Source organism: Ursus maritimus, unplaced genomic scaffold (assembly GCF_017311325.1).
Source record: "Ursus maritimus isolate PB19 unplaced genomic scaffold, ASM1731132v1 scaffold_18, whole genome shotgun sequence".
Lineage (NCBI taxonomy): Eukaryota > Metazoa > Chordata > Mammalia > Carnivora > Ursidae > Ursus > Ursus maritimus.
The window spans coordinates 29,715,565-29,736,342 of NW_024424230.1; the positions used below are offsets into that span (position 1 = coordinate 29,715,565).

General features: G+C 37.2%; 1 protein-coding gene across 1 annotated transcript in view; it reads left to right on the plus strand.

Annotated features, from left to right (window-relative positions):
• The window catches only part of RIT2 (Ras like without CAAX 2), a 349,576-nt gene extending 336,162 nt beyond the window's left edge, over window positions 1–13,414 (plus strand). The window contains exon 5 of the mRNA XM_008691412.1: window positions 12,941–13,414. Coding sequence (XP_008689634.1) covers window positions 12,941–13,168 — 228 coding nt within the window. The 3' untranslated portion in view covers window positions 13,169–13,414. The remainder of the gene's footprint in view (window positions 1–12,940) is intronic.
• Window positions 13,415–20,778: the final 7,364 nt, after the last annotated feature.

The following is a 20,778-nucleotide window of genomic DNA, read 5'->3' on the forward strand; positions in this document are numbered from 1 at the left end:
CCATTATCACCTCTGCCTTAGGCCATTGTTAGTCCTTCCATCTGAGACTACTTCCAGTTCCCCTGCCCCCCCCCCCCCCCCCAATATCATTTAGGTCTCCTACAAAGGTATCCTCCCTGAGGAAGCCAAGAACCACTAATAAGCATCTGGGCACTACTTAGAAATGTCACCATAGTGCTCTTTGCTGGGCCCTGTCATGGCACTGATTATAGTGATTTGGAATTTCCTTTTTATTTTCCTATTGCCCTGACAACTAGCTCCTCTATTTATTGTAACCCCAGCGCTATAATTCCTATAGCCAGGCATCCAGGAGTGTCATTCTAAGTGCTGGCCATTGTACTGGGTCCAGGTACAGCAGGTGAATAAGAATGACAGATTCCTGCTATAACAAAACTTACACTGTACCGAAGGAAGACAGAAAATAAACAGAGGAATAAATTAGTAAAATGATTTCAGAGAATAATTAAGTGCCAAGAAAGAAAGAAGGCAGAACAATGGAACAGAATCACTGGCAATGTGCAGAATATTTTCTGTAGAATAGTTAGGCAAGGTGCCTCAGGAGATGATATTTAAGCTGTGACATGACTGATGAGAAGAAAACAACCACAAAAAGTGCTAGGATGAGCACATTCCAGGCAGAAGGAAATGTACAATTACTCAAAAAGCCAGAACACTGCAGGGGGCATGAGAAGAAGTAGGTCTCAGGGCAGGTTGAAGCATGTCCCAGAGGGGCAGGGGTTGCTGAAGGACTTCTACAGGAACCAGTACTGTGCTGACATTCACTACTAAGCCCTGCCTCTCCCCACCTCAGCAGATCTACCCTCCCCAGCCATGTCTGCCTCAGTCCTTGGATTCCCCTCTCTCCTTGACACCATGTCTCCCCACTTGTGCATTTTGCACAGCCTGGGCACCAACAGTGGCGGACCCTGAGATAGCCCAGGTACACCTTGTTGTTACAACTGTGCACCCTACTCGTTTTGCTTGCTTTGCAGATCTGTCCAGGCCAAACACAGTCCCAGGGGTGACTGCAGGTCTCATTTTGCAAGCAGACTTGGACCCCTGCCAGGGTGGGGCTCAGAGTTTTAGCGACCACTGTCCACCAGCAGGGTGCATGTACCACACAATGGAGACACCCCCTGAAGCACCAGGTTCTGGTGAACAGGAATACTGCATTGTAGGGAACTACTGGACTTCTTCATAAGGCTGTTATTTTCAAGAGCAGGAGACATAGCTGAGTTTCCTAACACAGAGGAATATGTCCCAAACAAAGGAATAGAACAAAACCACGGCAAGAGAGCAAATTAAAACAGAGATTAATGATCATACTCGCTGGACTTGAGAAAAGAGTAGAGGACATCAGTGAGACCCTTAAGAACCAACTGGACATGAAGAACACAATAAATTAAAAATTCATTTGATAGAATAAATAGCAGGCTAGAGGAAGCAGAGGAGCAAATTAGCAACCTGGAAGACCGAAAGTAATCCAGCTGAGCAGGTGAGAGACAAAAAGAATTATGCCAAATGAGAACAGACTTAGGGAACTCAGTAACTCCATCAAGCATAGTAACATTAGCATTATAAGGATCCCCAAAGGAGAAGAGAGAAAAAGGGGGCAGAACATTTATAAGAGACAGTTATAAGTGGGGCACCTGGGTGGCATAGTGGTTAAGCGTCTGCCTTCAGCTCAGGGTGTGATCCTGGCATTCTGGGATCTAGCCCCACATCAGGCTCCTCTGCTGGAAGCCTGCTTCTTCCTCTCCCACTCCCCCTGCTTGTGTTCCCTCTCTCGCTGGCTGTCTCTATCTCTGTCGAATAAATAAATAAAATCTTTAAAAAAAAAAAAAAAGAAACAGTTATAAGTTCCCTAACTGGGGAAGGAAAACAGATATCCAGATCCAGGAGTCACAGAGAATCCCCCAACAAAATCAACCCAAGGAAGTCCACACCAAGACATTCAGTAATTAAACTGGCAAAAAATGAGAGAATTTTAAAAGCAGCAAAAGAAGACCGTTATAAGGTAAATCCCATAAGGCTACCACCTGATACTTCAGCAGAAACTCTGCAGGCCAGAAGAGAGTAGCATGATATATTCAAAGTGAGGAAAGGAAAAATCTGCAACCAAGAATACTCTATTCAGCAAGGCTGTCATTCAGAATAAAAGGAGAGAGAGAGTTTCTCAAAGAAATGAAAGCTAAAGGGGTTCATGACCACTAAACCAGCAATGTGAAAGGGGACTCTTTGAGGGGAAAGGAAAGACCATAACTAGGAATAAGAAAAGTGGAAAACACAAAAGCAGTAAAAATAAGTATATTTGTAAAAATTAGTCAAGGGGTTCACAGAATAAAAGGACATAAAATATGATACCATATACCTAAAACATGACAGGGAGAGAAGAATGGGTTGAAACTTAAGTGACCATCAACTTAATACAGACTGCCATATGCAAAAGATGTTATATACAAACCTAATGATAACCACAAATCAAAAACCAGTAATAGATATACAAAAAATAAAGAGAAAGGAATCCAGTATATCACTAAAGAAAGCCAGCAAATTATGAAAGGGTCAGAGAAGAACTACACAAACAACCACAAAACAAGTACCAAAATGGCAATAAATACATCACAATTGAGTTGTACACCCAAAACTAATATAACACTGTATATTAACAAATTAAAAAATTTTAAAAATATAAGGAGAAAAATAAGTACTTTGAATGTAATGGCCCAAATACTCCAATCAAAAGACATAAGGTAACAGAATGGATTAAAAAAAAGAAGACCCATCTATACAAGAGACTCACTTCAGAGCTAAAGACACCTGCATATTGAAAGTGAGGAGATGGAGAAACATCTACCACGCAAACGGATGTCAAAAGAAAGCTGGGGTAACGATCCTTACATTGGACAAAACAGACTATAATAGACAAAGGACACTATATAAGAATAAAGGGGACAATCCAAGAAGACAATGATTATAAATATTTATACACCCAGCATGAAAGCACCCAAATACTTTAGCTAATGACAAACATAAAGGAACCAATTGATAGCAATACAATAATACCCCACTTATATTGATGGGCAGATCATCCAAATGAGAAATCAACAAGAAAACAGTGGCTTTGAATGAGCCATAGGATCAGACAGATTTATTCAGAACATTGCATCCTAAAACATCAGGATACACATTCAAGTACACAGAAAACATTCTCCAGAATAGGTCACATATTAGGCTGAAAAACAATTTTCAACAAATTAAAACTGAATTCTACCATGCATCTTTTCTGATCACAACACTATGATCCTAGAAATCTACCAGAAGAAAAAATCGGGAAAGAGCACAAATACATGGAGGTTAAAAACATGCTACTCAACAATGAATGGGTCAACCTGGAAATCAAAATTGATATCAAAAAATACATGGAGTCAAATGAAAATAAACCACAATCTTTAGGATACAGCAAAAGTGGTTCTAAGAGGAAAGTTTAAATGGCCACCTCAAGAAGCAGAAAAATCTCAAACAACCTAACCTTACACCGAAGGGAGCTAGAAAAAGAACAAAAAATCCTAAAACTAGCAGAAGGAATTACATAATAGAGTAGACATAAATGATAAGGAAACTAAACAACAACAAAAAACACAATAGAACACATCAATGAAACCAGGACAAGATCAAAAAATTGATAAAGCTCTAGCCAGACTCATCAAACAAACAAAAAACCACAGAGAGCACTCAAACAAAATCACATATGAAAGAGGAGAGAGGTAGCAACCAACACCAGAGAAATACAATTGTAATCCTCAACAAAACATGAGCAAACCAAATACATTAAAAAAATCATTCGTCATGAGCAACTGCGATTATTCCTGGGATACAAGGTGTGGTTCAATATCTGTGTATCAACCAACATGATATGTCAATAAGAGAAAGGATAAAAACCCTATGATCACTTCAATAGATGCAGAAAAAGCATTCAACAGAGTACAACACCCACTCATGATTAAAAAAAAAAAAAAAAAACCTCAAAAACGTAGGTTTAGAGAAAACATACCTCAACACAAAAAACGCCATACATGAAACACCCACAGCTAACATCATACTCAGAGCTTTTCCTCTAAGGTCAGAAAAAAGACAAGGCTGTCCACTCTCACCACTTTTATTCAACATCGTACTGGAATTCTTAACCACAGCAATTAAACAACAAAAAGAAATAAACGTATCCAGATTGGTAAAGTAAAACTTCTGCTTTTTGCAGATGACATGGTACTGTATATAGGAAACCTGAAGGACTCAACCAAAAAACTACTAGAACAGATAGATGAATTCACCAATAACGAAGCAACAGAAAGAAAGCAATCCCATTTACAGTTGCACCAAAAATAATAAAGTGTACCTAGAAATTAACCAAGGAGGTGAAAGACCTGTACTTTGCAACTATAAAACACTGATGAAAGAAATTGAAGACAACACAAAGAACTGGGAAGACACTCCATGCTCATGGATTGGAAGAACAAATATTGACTATACTACCCAAAGCAATCTACACATTTAATGTAATCCCTATTAAAATACCAACAGCATTTTTCACAGAACAAGAACAAACAATCCTAAAGTTTATATGGAACCGTGAAAGACCCGGAATAAGCAAAATAAAACTTAGGTATCACCAACACAAATTTCTAGTTATATTACAAAGCTGCAATAATCAAAACTGTATAGTATTGGCACAAAAACAGATACGTAGATCAATGGAACAGAATAGAAAGCCCAGAAATAAGCAATTATGTGGCCAATTAATCTCTGACAAAGGAGGCAAGAATATGCAACAGGGAAAAAGTCTCTTGAACAAATGGTGTTGGGGAAAACTGGACCACTTTCTTACACCATACACAAAAATAAACTAAAAATGAATTAAAAACCTAAATCTGAGACCTGAAACCATAAAAATCCTAGAAGAGAACATAGGTAGTAATTTCTCTGACATTGGCTGCAGCAACATTTTTCTAGATAGGTCTCATGAGGCATGAGAAATAGAAGAAAAAATAAACTAATGGGACTACATTAAAATAAAAAAACTTCTGCATAGCAAAGGAAAGAGCCAAGAAAACTAAAAGACAACCTACTGAATGAGAGAAAATATTTGTAAGTGACATATCTGACAAAGGGTTAGGATCTAAGATATATGAAAAACCGATGCAACTCAACACCCAAAAAACAAATAATCCAATTAAAAATGGGCAGAAGACATACATAGAAATTTCTCCAAAGACGACATCTGAATGGGCAACAGACACATGAAAAGATGCTCAACACTACTCATCATCATGGAAATGCAAATCAAAACTACAATGAGATATCACCTCATACCTGTCAGAACGGCTAAAATAAACTCAGGAAACAACAAATGTTGAGGATGTGGAGAAAAAAGAACCCTTGGGTACTGTTGATGGAAATGCAAACTGGTGCAGCCACTGTGGAAAGTGGTATGGAGGTTCCTCAAAAAATTAGAACTACCCTACAATCCAATAATTACAGTACTTGGTATTTACCCAAAGAATACAAAAACACTGATTTGAAGGGATATATGCACCCCTATGTTTATTGCAGCATTATTCCCCATAGCCAAACTATGGAAGCAGTCCAAGTGTCCATCAACAGACGAATGGGTAAAGAATTTATAGTATATGCATATATATATATAAACAATGGAATATTATTCAGCTATAAGAAAGAATGAAATCTCGCCAATTGCAACAACATGTATGAAGCTAGAGAGTATAATGCTAAGCCAAATATGTCAATTACCATACAATTTCACTCATATGTAGAATTTAAGAAAAAACATTGAAAGGGAAAATAAGACACAAACTAAGAAACGGACTCTTAATTATGGAGAATAACTGATGGTTACCAGAGGTGAGGTAGGTGGGGAGATGGGTAAAATAGATGAAGGGGATTAAGAGTACACCCGATGAGAACTGAGTAATATACGGAACTGTCGAATCACTATATTGTATACCTGAAGTTAATATAACACTGTACACTGGAATGAAAATTAAAAAGAATGAGTTTCTCATATGTCAGTGACTGCAGCTGAGGGTGGGAAATTCTTGCCAGGGCTTTGCTGTGTATTGGTTTTCCCTGCAAGGAGTCTAAGACGACATGTATGCACTTACTTTACATGGAAAATAACTGTAAAAAAAAAAATAACTTGTAGGAGTACCTGGGTGGCAGTGTCGGTTAAGTATCTGACACTAGGTTTCAGCTCATGTTGTGATCTCATAGTTGTGAGATTGAGCCCTGTGTCAGGCTCTACTCAGCACAGAATCTGCTTGGGATTCTCTCTCGTCCCTCCACCCCTCCCACTTGTGCTCTCTCTGTCCCTCTAAAATAAATCAATCTTAAAAAAAAAAAAAATAACCAGCAAACAAATCAGAAGCACTTTCATTAGAGCTAGTCAAGGAAACTGGCAAGGCTACTCATTGTTAAAACTGATCAAAATCAGTTACACAACTAAACAAAATGAAAACTGAACAATCTAAGTTTGGGCAAACTTTCCTTATGTTTTGGTCCCAAATCTTCAAGAAACTGATTCCTGTTACCTTGATGACATAGCCTCTATAATGAAAATTACTATCTTCATGGGTAAGAATCAAGTGAAACACAGGAAGACATTAAAAAATATAAACAAATCCCAAAGAATTTGTTCTGTACCCTGAATACTTTAATAGTACCCAGTAGGCTGAACCACAAAGATATTACACTTGAGAAGCTTCACTTGGAAGAGTCAGACTCATCTTTCTGCCAATCTCTCCCCATTCAAGGTTACTAGAGTTTCCTTTTTGTGCTACTCAGTATCAGAGCTTCCTTTCGTGCTACTCAGAATTATGTAGGTTACTAGATGACCACCATTACCCTGAGTACCTTTACAGTAAAGAGCAATGAAGCTCCTGAAGTGAGCAGATTGTTGAGACTAGAACTCTAATTGACCAGCATGCTTGCCACTTCCCACCAGCAGCTGGGCCAGGACTAGCACAGGCTGTGCTTGCCATCATGCCCCAGTGGTCTCTTCAACCCCCCATGCAGCTGTGGCTGTGCTCTAATGCCTCCTCGGGCAGATGGGAAATGGCATTTCAGGGAGTACCTGGCATATTACACAGTGATCTTTCTCGGTGAAAAAGGTCACATCTATTAAAAAGATGACTCCCCTGGGTTATTGAAATTTTCTATTGTATAAAACATTTTTCTTTATTCCCTTTTCTGCCAATGCTTTCTAAGGCCTGCAGGTGGCACATTTAATCACAAACTCCCCATCCATGCAATTGAGGGGCACAGTGGTACAACAATACATATCAATTGTTCCTTCTCTGACCCCCAAATAATCTTTCTACAATATTTATTTTTCCCTGTCTATTTAAAATTTTCTTTTTCTGTAAATGCAATGTAAAATGCTCCATGCCATTTGTTTGTAATTTAAGAATCATCCCAAGTTATAAAACCTCAGATCAGAATAATCAAATATATATATATATATGGAATACTTGCAGAGAGAACTGGAAAGACCCCATGAGAAACAGCAAGGATTGGACACAATACTTGATGAAATAGAGTAGAACTTGATGGTTGTTCTACTTAATTAGGTATGTGACCTTGAACCATTTGCTTAACCTTTTTTGAGCTGAAACTCCTAATTTGGGAGATTAAGAAAAAATATTAATTCCTTCTAACACTGTGCTTCTTTCTTAGCAGCTACTGTATGGCATGGATGAATATTTGGCATTTAAAAATACTTAATTTTACTTATAATTTGGGTAGCTAGGATGATAATATATATTGGATGAATATGTTACATACCCTGGTTTTGAGGCCTAATTTGAAGTTGTTACTTCTTGTTACGTTACTCTGATTCTGAACCACTCAGAACCATTAGTGGACTAAAAATTATTCCCAGTGATATTGCTGAAATACTTCTAGTCTTCGAAAAAACCAAAATTACTAAGCATAAAGCCCAGAATGTGTAAAAATTTAATGTTTTTTGAATTTACTTTCTTTTTACATGTTTGGACTCAAGTTCTTCCATTGGCTATATAGTATATTGATCTCAATGTCTGATGTAGGGATGACAAATTATGGTTTGTCAATATTGATGTGAGATAAACTTTATTGAAACATGGGAATTTTAAAGTATGCTTTCACACTTTAATATTTTTCTTAAAAACTTTAGGTGATCTAGTAAGAATTTTTCAGGAGTTATAGAAGAGATTGAATATTTTACTAAGTTTAATTTCCTTTTGGATTTCATTATAATGAATGTGAAAATTATTGAGTTGTAACATGGAATTAATATTCTGATAATAAATCTAAGAATATATGCAACTACATCTCATGATTACTACTTTGCTTACCAAAGCAACGAGGAGCTATAGAGTTAAAAATACTTCATCCTGCTGCAATAACAAGCAGTTACATCATTATTTGCTTATATTACACTTCAATATGAACCTTTGGATAGAATTTTTCTAATTTTTTCAGATTAAGATTATTACGTTGGACTTTAACTGAATTTTGATGTTTCCAATGATGTATAATTCATTTTTATAACTAGGAAACATTTCATAAACACGTTTGTATAAACAGATTTTTTCAAATGTGTAAGAAACAAAATACATGTTCAGTTGAAGACTTCAACCCCCTTCTACTTCTATTCTTCCCAAATATAAACTACCTTCCTGTGCTGGTAGAAATAATCTCCATACATAACCCAAAATGAATATGACTCAATGTCAGGGTACCGCTGAATGTACCTTCACTTCCAAACCTTGATTTAGAATGCTACCCAATAGTATATCAAGCTCCCATATATTTTATCATCTTGTTTCTAGATTCCCCATTGCATTGTACTGGTCTGTCTGTCTAGCCCTTAACTAATACCCCACTATCTGCACTGCTATAAATACAGAGAACTGTAGTAGGATGAGTCTAATGCCATTGTTACTGTTCTGGCTGCCTCCTCCTTACAAGAATTGAAATAGTTCTTTCCCATTTTTTCCTTCATTCTTCCCTATGAATTTTACTATAACAGTCTGCATTTCAAAAGATTTCAGGATTTGAATATATTTTTTATTGAAATTACACATTACTTTGAGATGATTTGCAATCCTTATGGTATTGAACCTTCCCACTAGAAACCTAAGTCCACAATGTTATCTGATTTCAGAAATCGAAAATACAAAATTTTTTAACGAATTTTGCAAAATCTGACCAGACCTGATTCATTTTGTGACAAGCCATGATCTGATGTGATCTGAGACTTTACATATCCTATTTACTATGAATGTTGAAACATTTAGCTATAGAAATACTACTGAACTTAAGGAAATGGTGATGCTCCAAATTCAGAGGGGTACTTCCTATTATATAGTACATTTGTTTGAGGTTTTCATTGATGCACCATATACAAAAAGTACACAAATTATAAGTATACAATTTGTAAATTATCACAAAGTGAACCTACCTGAAGCCACCATACAGATCAAGGATGATAATAAAAAGCACCCAGAAGACTCCCTATGACACCTCCCAAAGGAAATACATATTGACTCCTAACCTAGTTTTCTTGTGTTTCAACTTTCTAAGAGTGAATTGTGTACCATATTAATATAACAAGAAGAACAATTAGATGTTGGGTATATGAGAACTATCTGTACTATCTTTGCCACATTTCTATAAATCTACAACTATACTAGTTTATTAAAAATGCTTCATAGGTCTGATTTCTGTCACTAAACACTATTATGTTTGTAAGACTTATCTAACAATGTATGATTTGTTTGCATTTAACAGTATTCCATTCTATTTATATACAACAAATTATCAGATTCACTTGTAACATTGCTTTTACGTTTTTTAAATCTGTGATAATGCTGATATGAACTGTATGAACTGTTTTGTACAAGCCTTTTGGTACATATATCCACACATATTCAACCAAGAAGGCTTTTGGTTATAGAGACTTAATTGTGGAAAAGTCTTAATTACATATTTAATTCCTGTCTAAGATGTAGGATAACACAGATTTTCTGTTTCTTCTTGTGTAAGTTCTGGTAAATTTTGTTTTAGGAATTTGTCCTTCATCTAACTTGTTAGATTTCTTGACACGAATATTCCCTAATTACCGTTTTTATGATTGCAGGATCTGTGCTTATGTCTACTTTGTCATTCTTGATACTGTTTATTTGTACCCACTTCTTTTAACCTTGTCTTGCTTGGGCTCTATCAATTTAATATCTTCAGATTTAGTCTTCTACACTGCATGATTATTTTCTTTATTTCTATCATTCTTTCTTTCCCTCTGCTTCCTTAGGTCTAATTTGCTGATTTTTTTGGGTAACTTTTTGAGGTTGCTACTTTGATCACGAAATTTGAGTTTCTACTTTGATTCTTTGTAGTGTTTTGAAACTTGCTTTATAGCTTAGCATGAAGTCAATCTCTATAAATGCTTCAGGTTCATTTGAAGAAAATGTGAAATTTTCAGTTGTTGGGTAGAGCGTCTTACCTATATAAACTAGATCAAATGTGTTTTGTTCAAACCTACGTCCTTATTGACTTATCTATGTATTCTTTCAACTGCTGAGGGAGAATGGTTAAAATTTCTCACTATGATTTTGGATTTTAGTTCCGTTGGCTTATTACATGAGGCTGTGATTTTTGGTACAAATGTATATCATCATAGATTCATCTTTTTAAGTAGTAAGTTTTAACTTTCTACTTTGATATTATATCAATATAACACCTTTTTTATTAATTTCCATTAAAATTTCACTCTTTCTCTATCCTTACATGTAAGGTGTTTCGACTACAAGTGTTTTTTTAAAAAATTGGTCTCACGATGTTTGTTTGTCTTTTTTTTAACTGGATAGTGTGCTGCACTTACATATAAATGGTTTTGGTAGATTCTATTTCTTTACAATTCTTTGTGAGCTGAGTATACATACTGCTTCATTGACTTTAGGTTTCCCCGTTTGTCTTCTGACCTTTGAGAGGTAAGTAAAGTTATCTCTGCCTCTTGCCCACTGCTCTGTCATGGGAACATCATATCCCAGAGAAGATGGGCTCTTTGACCCTGAGTCTCAGAAGAAGAAGACAGGAAGGACAAACCAGATATCATCCCCTAGCCTGGAGCTGAACTGACACAGTCTGCCCTCTAGCTGCTAATAAGCAGTAAGAGCAAGAAACACTTTTGCAAGCCACAGAGATTTTGAGGCTGTGTGTGTGTGTAGCCTAATGAAGCGATTGATCTAGAAAAGCATACCAGAAATGCGGTGTTGCTATAAAAGAACACCGAATATGTGTCTGTGACCTTCTGAGTTGGGCAAATTGTTACAGGAGACTGAGAAATAAATGGCAACACACGGTATGCAGTGTCAAAACATTTGGTAAGACTGTCACCTGTGATTCCTTGGAAAGCAGACAAGTTAATAAATATATGACTTTGTCTAATTGCTGGTAAAACAGAGTCTTAATAATTTTAGTTGGTTACTTTTAGCTGCATTTCTTTAGTTGCTAAAAGATAGAAATGAGCTCAACAAAGTACTGGTGTGTTTGCCAGTAGGAAAGAAAGCCCTCAGTGAGGCTGATATTTCAAAGACTAGAAAGGACCTGGCTTTGAAATCAGATACCTTTTTATATCCCAGCTCAACCATTTATTACAGCATGGTGTATTAGTTAAGAAAAGTGGTTTCTGTTTTGGTTACAAACAACTCCAAAATGTCGTCCAGCTTTAAGCTGATGCTTAAGCTTTAAGATGATGAACTTTAATAAAGTTCCTTAGTTATGTCTGGTGAATATATCCACCCTGGTGAACTGGGCACTCTACCCCCCATAGTCCTGGTCACAGTCACTCAGGGGTACAGGCTTATGGATTCTCCAGTTCACCATACACTCCCATTTGGCAGGAAATATGAACATACAAATGGACAAAGAGAGTTCTCACTCAGAACACATTGAGTCAAAGCAGCCTTATTCCTGCTTTCTTCAAGCCAGTGTGAATAACCTAATAGAGCATAATGGGGATGCTAAAGTTTGAGCAGGATTATTAGCAGCCAGCTACAGTGTCATATCATCTCCTGTTTAAATATTTGGGCAACACTTATGTTTGCATCTTAATTCATACTTTTTAAATCCAGGTATTTTTGTAATCATCCTTTCTTCTCTAGTGGTGACTGAGGTACCAGGCGCTGTAGTGGACAGTAAAGAGATGTTAAGGCATAGTTCCTGACCTCAGGCAGTCTATCACCCCTAGAAGACCCATTGCAATAACATCCACCACAGCCGGGTTTAGTGCCACAAAACTCGTGTAGAGCTCTAACCGTGCTCTGAAGTGCTTAGCTAGAGACTTACAATGGTGGTGTTTGGCTTTTGTTTTCCTTTGGCAGAAGATCATTTCTCAGGTTCACAACAACTTCATGCTTGCTTATTCTTAACTGAAAGCTCTGGACTATAATTAAAAACAGTAGTTATAAAGCTTTCAATATATACTCAACAACATTATCTGTAAAAGGTGCATCAGACATACAGACAAACAAAAAGCCTTGGAGGTAGGTGTCATTACTCTAGATTACAAATGAGAAAACTGACGCCAGAAAGGTTAAGAAATTTATGCAAGTTTGCAAAACTCAAAAGTGGGAGAGCTGAAACTTAGAAACCAAGCAGTTTTACTCTTAAGCCCTGGTTTTGACCACAAGTTCTAATCAGTTGCCCTTTTAGGATTCTGATTTCTCATTTGTCCTTCAAGTTAAGATATTCTAGAAATCTCCATTTACAACAAATTCTGTTATGTATTTTTTTCATATAACATGCCCACAATCCTGATAGAGAACATAGTTTTTGACTGAAGCATCTCTTCCTCTATTTTTACTATCGCTTATTTTTCCCTTAGGTCTCCACAGAAGAAGGCCTGAGCCTGGCCAGGGAATATAAGTGTGCTTTTCTTGAGACCTCTGCGGCCCTCAGATTCTGCATTGATGATGCCTTTCACGGTCTGGTGAGGGAAATCCGCAAGAAGGAGTCCATGCCATCTTTGATGGAAAAGAAACTGAAGAGAAAAGACAGCCTGTGGAAGAAGTTAAAAGGCTCACTGAAGAAGAAGAAAGAAAACATGACATGATACCCTTGCTTCTAACTCCCTTCTCTCTGAATTTTATCAGTCGGACAATTCAGATGTTGCATTCTGCTTCAATATTTTCTGTCTCTCTCTCCTTTTCTCTTTAAATATCTGCCTATAGGTAAAAGAAGATCTGCATAACTGTACCTCTTGAGATAGTTTTGTTTTGCCCTTAACCGTTGGAAGGATTTTGTCAATCAGCCGGATATGCTGTTTAAGTTTTTACAATATATTACTAAATAAAATTGACATTCCAATTGCCTCATTTCCCTTTAAAGAGCCTAGCTTCATTTGGTATGCTGTCTGGTTATAGAGGAAATTCAAAATTGCAGACAGAATGATAAAAGGCTCAGGGGATCTGCCCTTGCCTGATAAGACTCTGATTGTTTGCATTTCAGGAATCTCAGTAAATAATGAAGAAGCTCAGGAAGCAATTCAGAGCAGGAGTCTGCAGCCCTGTCTTTCCTTAATGTAGAAGTCTTGGTGCTTTTTTGTGAAGATAAACCTTAGAGGAATTATTAATAATAGGAACCAGTTGTGGGTCATTGGGGGGCTGAAAGGAAATATCCCCGTATTTGCAGTGCTCTGCCCTGTTAGGCTTTGGCAAAATTATCACAGTGAAGTCACTGAGCTGTGGCAAAAGGATATTGTCTGTGTAGCAGGCAGAGAGAGGCTAATAGGAACTTGGTGGTTCTGATGTTCATAAAAAGACACCCTGCTTCCTTGCAGTGGGAGTCCCTCCTAGGACTGCTTCACCTACACTGGGACCAACCACCTGCAGGGCAAGAAACTTGTTAATCCAGAGACCCTATATTCTCCCTCTGTTGCCATAATTTCTTCTCTCTTCTTACTCAAACCATGAACCACCACCAGTTAGAGGCTCTTTTTATTTGTTTACAAAGGATCATCATGGAAAATCAAATTGTCTATTCACGCATTGATCCCACTGTGTGATTTGTTTTATTCAAATTCAAGCTTAGAAAGCACCTTACCTGAACAGTTCTGAATGTTTAACAGACAAGTATTAAATAATAAATATGAGATGGAATCTATCCAACCAGTCTTCATGGGTTGGGGACAGTTTTTATCATAAATCAGAGAAAAGGAAGGATGAAGGGCATAGTTACAACATGTAAACACTCATTCTCTTTTTCACAGTGCCCCTAGAACTTGTTAATCTCTGAAAATGCAGGAATGACTCAAGGTAGCTTAACATACAGTTGGAAAACTCACTTGCCTGTAGAACAGTGGGATTATACATTATGAGATGAGAGAACACATGTTACATAGTAACATGGATACAGCTGGAAGGAATTTAGAGATCATAAATATTTAACTGGTGGACTAAAGTTTCAGCCTTTCAGAATAGTGTACTTGTGGGTCCTTTTATTGCTTGGAACCAAGGCCTTTGTCAAAACCACAGGGACTTCATTGCTCTTGCTCCTATGAACTAGTCATACAATTAAATGCTGCCAAGTCTCTCCCTTTAGGTTCTCTCAACCCTCATATTCTATGGTGTAGGGCACAAAGTATTTTCCCATTCCACAGCATCCTGAAACCAAATCCACTTCGTCTTTTCATTCTCAGGCATTCCTAATTAAGGGAAAAACCAAATTTTAAAAAAGAACGCATGGAGATGATATAAAGATATTCTTAGGGTTACAGAACTGGTCTTTGCTTCCTCCTGTCATTGGTTCTGAATGTTTAATACTCTGTCCCGTAAGGGGTTAGTACATTCTTTGCCCCCTGGAGCCCCTGACCTTCCACGTCTGAGGAGATCCTGTGAACACTACATTCCATCAGACTCTTCTGTTTGCTAGAGTATGCAATCTAGGAAACATAGCACGTGGCACTTAGTTTTATATGATGGAACTCCATCATTGAAAACCTGACGAGTACCTAATCTATGAATACTAATAGTGTTTGGTTCATTTCCTAACACAACTCAGTCTTTATTGTAAGCTCCACTGCCTTTGGCTCTAGAGTTTTGTATCTCTCTTTTACTCTTCTTTCTTTATACTCTTTGAATGCTAATAAATATTTTATATATTTTAGAAACTTTTAGATTGGGTAACACTTGCCAAGTCCTACTATTTCACTCTATAGAAGGAAAGAGGTCTGTAATTTATCACCTGGGGGCTGCATGAATTTGAGATAGTTATTATAAGCAGAGATTAAGGCAGCCTTCAAGCATTCTTTTAAACCAGTCTTTCTTCTGGAAGACTGGGCAGAAGGAAATGTTCCAGAAGAATAAAACCTAGATATTTCTGCCCAAGGGCTATCGATTCATTCTCTTGGCATAAGACCTAAATGCCAAGATCTTGTTTTTGATCATTATCCCCGAAAACTTCCAACCAGACCTAGAATATCTAAGTCAATCTCAAAAGCTCAGAGAAGAAAACCACAAAGTACACATGACTGCATTGCTAAGGGAGTGTCAAGAAAGTTTTAAAAATAAGCATCCATGTCCATTGTGGATGACTGTGTAATCACCCAACACAATTTATCAAATAGTGACCAAAAGCCTACTATGTACAAAGCACTTTTCTAGATCTCACACTCGTGTGTGTGAGTTTAATGAGGCACTTGGGAAATTCTAAACACAGTTTTCTACTACCCAGAAATGTATCATCTATCTATTTTTAGGTGTTTTTCACTATCTTGTAGGTCCCCATGATAAACTAATTTCTCAGATCAGAGACAACAGCAGTCTAAAATACTATATTTTGTGGTCAGTAGGTACAGGTTGAGCTTGGGAACTTCCACAGAAAATGCCAGTGAGGAAAAAATATGGGCACTTGGGTCAAACATTACTCACATCATACTCAGATGTGCAAGGAACAAACAGCTACTTTATTTCTAACTCATCTGTTCTTTCTCACAAGCCCCTGACTAAAGGGTAGCTGGGGCAAGGGGGTACTAAATTTTAATTCATTGCAGTAGTTTAGTGCCAATATGAGGCAATAATTTAAGAAATATCTTTAAATAACACAACCTCTGCATTGTGTACTTAGGTCAGTGTTTGATCATTCAAATTTCTGTCCTGTTTCCTTTCCTTTCCAAAACAGTATGTGGTTATAGGGGAAAGGCATGGCTTACATGATCTCATGGCAGAATTCCCTCCTCATCTTCTAAGTCCTATAGTATCATCATCCTCTTTAATCTTTTTAACCAAGGGTCTGCCAACAAACTGGACAACTTAGAAGAATAGGATAAGTCCCTAGAAACATATAACCTATCAAAACTAAAGTAGGAAGAAAGAGAAAACTTGAACAGACTGATTACCAGCATTGAAATTAAATCAGTAATCAAAAAACTCCCAACAAACAAAAGTCCAGGACCAGATGGCTTCACAGGGGAGTTCCACCAAACATTTCAAGAAGAGTTAATACCTAGTCTTCTCAAACTATTCCAAAAAAATAGAAAAGGAAGGAAAACTTCCAAGTTCATTCTATGAGGTCAGCATTACCCTGATACCAAAACCAGATAAAGGTACCACAGACAGACAACTACAGGCCAATATATTTGATGAACTTAGATACAAAAATCCTTAACAAAATACTAGAAAATGGAATCCAATGACACATTTAAAAAAATCATACACCACGATCAAGTGGGATTTATTCCAAGATGCAAGGTGGTTCAGTACTCCCAAAAGAATTAATACATCACATCAATAAAAGGATAAAAACCTCATGATCATTTCAATAGATATAGAAAAAGCACTCAACAAAGTACAACATCCATTCATGATAAAAATCCTCAACAACACAGGTTTAGAGAGAACATACCTCAATGTAATAAAGGCCTTATATGAAAAACCCATAGTTAACATCATACTCAATGGTGAAAAACTAAGAGCTTTTCCCTCAGGAACAAGACAAGGATGTCTATTCTCACCGCTTTTATTCAACATAGTACTAGAAGTCCCAGCCACAGCAATCAGACAACATAAAGAAATAAAAATTACAAACTTGGTAAAGAAAAAGTAAAACTCTATTTGCAGATGACATGATAGTATATATATATAGAAAACCCTAAAGACTCCACCAAAAAACTAGTAGAACTGATAAATGAATTCAGTAAAGTGACAAGATACAAAATCAATGTATAAGGGTCTGGCCTGATTTTTTTAAACTCCATTTTATTGTCATAATATCACTTGACATTGACATCTACCCTCAATAAATTTTTAACTATATGATATATTACTGCTGACCAGAGGTAAAATGTTGCACATCAGTTCTCTAGAGCTTATTCATCTTGCTTGAAACCTTATGGCTTTTGATTAGTAACTCCCACCTCCCTACAGTCCCTGGCAACCATCTAATTCTGTTATGGGACTGGTTGACTCTGATGATATGTTGGAGGTACGCAGGTTGGGCCATGGTAAATAGGCACTTTCTAATTGTGTGCATGAAATTGCTCTTTGCCTTTGGATCTCAAGGTCCTTCTCAACACAGTGTCTTTACTCTGACCCCAGGTCTTTTCTAGGCACTTTTACCAGCACCTATACCTCTCATACACAGGCCATGGGGATTCCTGAGCACTGCCTCAGTCAAGCTTTGCAGCTCTGCCCCCCACCTCTATTGAGCTCATGTGCTTCCCGAAGGAATCTAGCTTACTCTTAGGATTAATTAGCAAAAGTGATATACCAGCATCGATCAATTAGAATGTACCATATCAGCTATAAACACTAACTGTGTCCATGACCACAGGAAACTTGGTTACTAGCCCAAGTTCTCAAACTTCCCTGTCATTGGTCGTAAGGAACCTCCCACAATTTGTCAGTCAGAGGGACCTGGGGTGTGGGATTAGGAAGAGGATCCTGATGTATAGTCCATTTGCTTTTTCATGTCTCTCTTCCACAAGCCACCTACTAGAAGGGAGTAGGCTGCATGCTTTTCTTTTCCTTAAGTTATCCTTCAACAACATGCTGGTGTGCAAAATAAATAAGAAAATAGAATTTAATAGTCCAAGATGAGAAATGCCTTGCTTGTTGTAGGTGGCTTCTATTCTTCTGAAGCACCAAAATCTACTGCTTCGAAATATGGAAACCTATCTCAATAAAGATGTCACGTACTTTTTTAAAAAAAGCCATGGATCAAAAAAAAATTTTAAGATAGAATATTTTAAAATATTTCAGAACATAAAGATCCCCATCACACATGTAATACCTTAAGTCTTCTGAACATATTTGTATACACTGAAGTTGTAGTTCTTCTGGTTTGGGTCTTTACATGATACTAGGAGATGCCCTAAAGCCAAACTAGCCTAAATCCTCTACTGTCAGCTTGCATTTGAAACCTTGTGCTTTGCTTGAGGTTTTCCCATTAGAGTTTCTATATGGGGTTAGATGGCAAAATGCCATCATTTTTTTCAGTCCATATATCCACTATAAATGTAAGTGTAAGAAAGTAGAAAATTTCTCATTAAAATGTCAACAACATAAATATATTTGTCATATGATTAGTTGCTATTTTTAAAAGCAGAGCAGATGGGCCTATAGTAGAAGGGAAAAGAACATGTGAATTTTTATGAGTCAAGAGCACCTAAACCATGCATCATTTGGGGGATAACAGGTCCATGCAGCCTTCTGTACCTGGGAACGAGGGACATACAGGATAGAACAAGGTGACAGGATTGTGCAAGGACAAAGGGATGCTGACCACCGAAGCTGGGCAGGGAGTAAGTACGCACACAAGACTCACACGGACAGACTATGTCCTACTTCCTTCACCCTTTTGGCTTCACGTCCTACTCTGCCTCTAATATTCTATTACATACTGAGATAACTTGGTGTAATTCTCTCCCTTCAAAATCCTGGTGTAAATAATTAAATTTTATGTCTAGGAAAGCCTATCAATCAACATTTCAGCTCTGTAAAAACGGGTGCAAAGTAATTATAAAAGTATTACCAAATTAATGATAATATCAATGTGATATGTATTCAATTCATTAAAAAAAATATATGCCATACTGGGGTACGTGGGTGGCTCAGTTGGTTAAGCATCCAACTCGTGATTTTGGATTAGGTCGTGATCTCAGGGTCATGAGATTGAACCCCATGTTGGGCTCCCGGCTCAGCAGGGAGTCTGCTTGGGATTCTCTCTGTCCCTCTGCCGCTCCCCCCACTCATGCATGCTTTTTCTGTCTCTCAAATAAATAAATATTAAAAAATATATTCCATAGTAATTAGCCTTTGTATATTAAAAAAAACTTTAAATAAAAATAAGTAAGTTAATCAATTAAATACTAGTGCTTCAAGCAACCATAAAAATCATTTAACCCTCTTCCCTCTGAGGTTCAGAGCAAAGAGAATCCTCTAGCCATGTCTCCTCACCCTCATTATGGTCCTCCATTTCATGCCCTTCACTGCCCAGTAGGGTCCTAAGAGGACAAAAACCAATTTGAAAATGCCTGTTCCTTTAATGTTTTTTTCTCTCTCAAGGAGGAGGCAGAGAGGGAAGAGAGATGTGACAACTTCAGGCTCGTGAGGTGTCAGCAACTCCAGACACCAATTTCTGCTAGAATAACTTTAGGTTATTGTCACTTCCATTTTTAGTAAAAGTGATCTCTAATGAAGGGAAAACATATTTTCTGATGTGCCCAGCATGCCACTAAGATCACAACAATAATTTATTCTGTGGACTGGCTATGTTGCAATTTGGGTATCATTCAGCTTTCTCTAGAGGTGTAATTAAAACCAGGTAATAAATTAACAAAAAAATATGGTTTCTAGAGTAGATCCATAGTGTCTCTTTAAAATCTATGAAATATGAGGACTGTTTACCTCCGTTTTTAGCTTAGGCCAATAGGACACTGAGGGCAATGCTATCGTAAGTCATCCCTCCCGGTAATGCATCCGACAAGGGGGCGAGCATGTCAATTAAGGGGAGTTTACCCAAGATTTAAAATGTATCACTATTGAGAAGTGCTGGACTTACAGCAATTCGAGTGTATATTTATGTGCAGAAGAGGTAAAGAGAGGAATAAAAGCACTCTCAGTGTACCACTGCCCTCGAGACACAGGAAAAGCCAAAACAACTATGAATTACAGACACAAAGTTCACATCGTGCCTAAATCACACACAGACTTTGTGACTTTGGCTTATTCAAGTCCTTCACCTTTCTGAGTGCTAATCAGTTTCCACATAAAATGGGGATGGGGCCAAGACACAAAAAGATGGATATTTTTTTGAATGGTTCATCTTGGTCTTTGGCATACATTGCATAATTTATTTTATAGCATATCCTGTGAATTTATTAGGTTTTTAATAGGTTAATAGAAATTATTTGTATCCCTCCTCCTGTTTGAGAGGAAAGAGGAACTCTACAGATGCAAATCTAGGGCCAAAACCATCAAACTAAAATGACAGATGATCTACTAATTCACAAGTAGTTAATTCACTCAAATACATTTAATCATGTTAATTCACTCAACATTTATTCATGTATTCATTCACTTAATATTTTTGAGCTTGTGTTGTATACAGCACACCTTGCTTGACATTTTTTACTAACTTTTCAGTAATCACATAATAAGCTGAACCATTCATACATATATCAAAAAATATTTCTGAGTGCCTATCTGGGGATATAACTGTACAGAA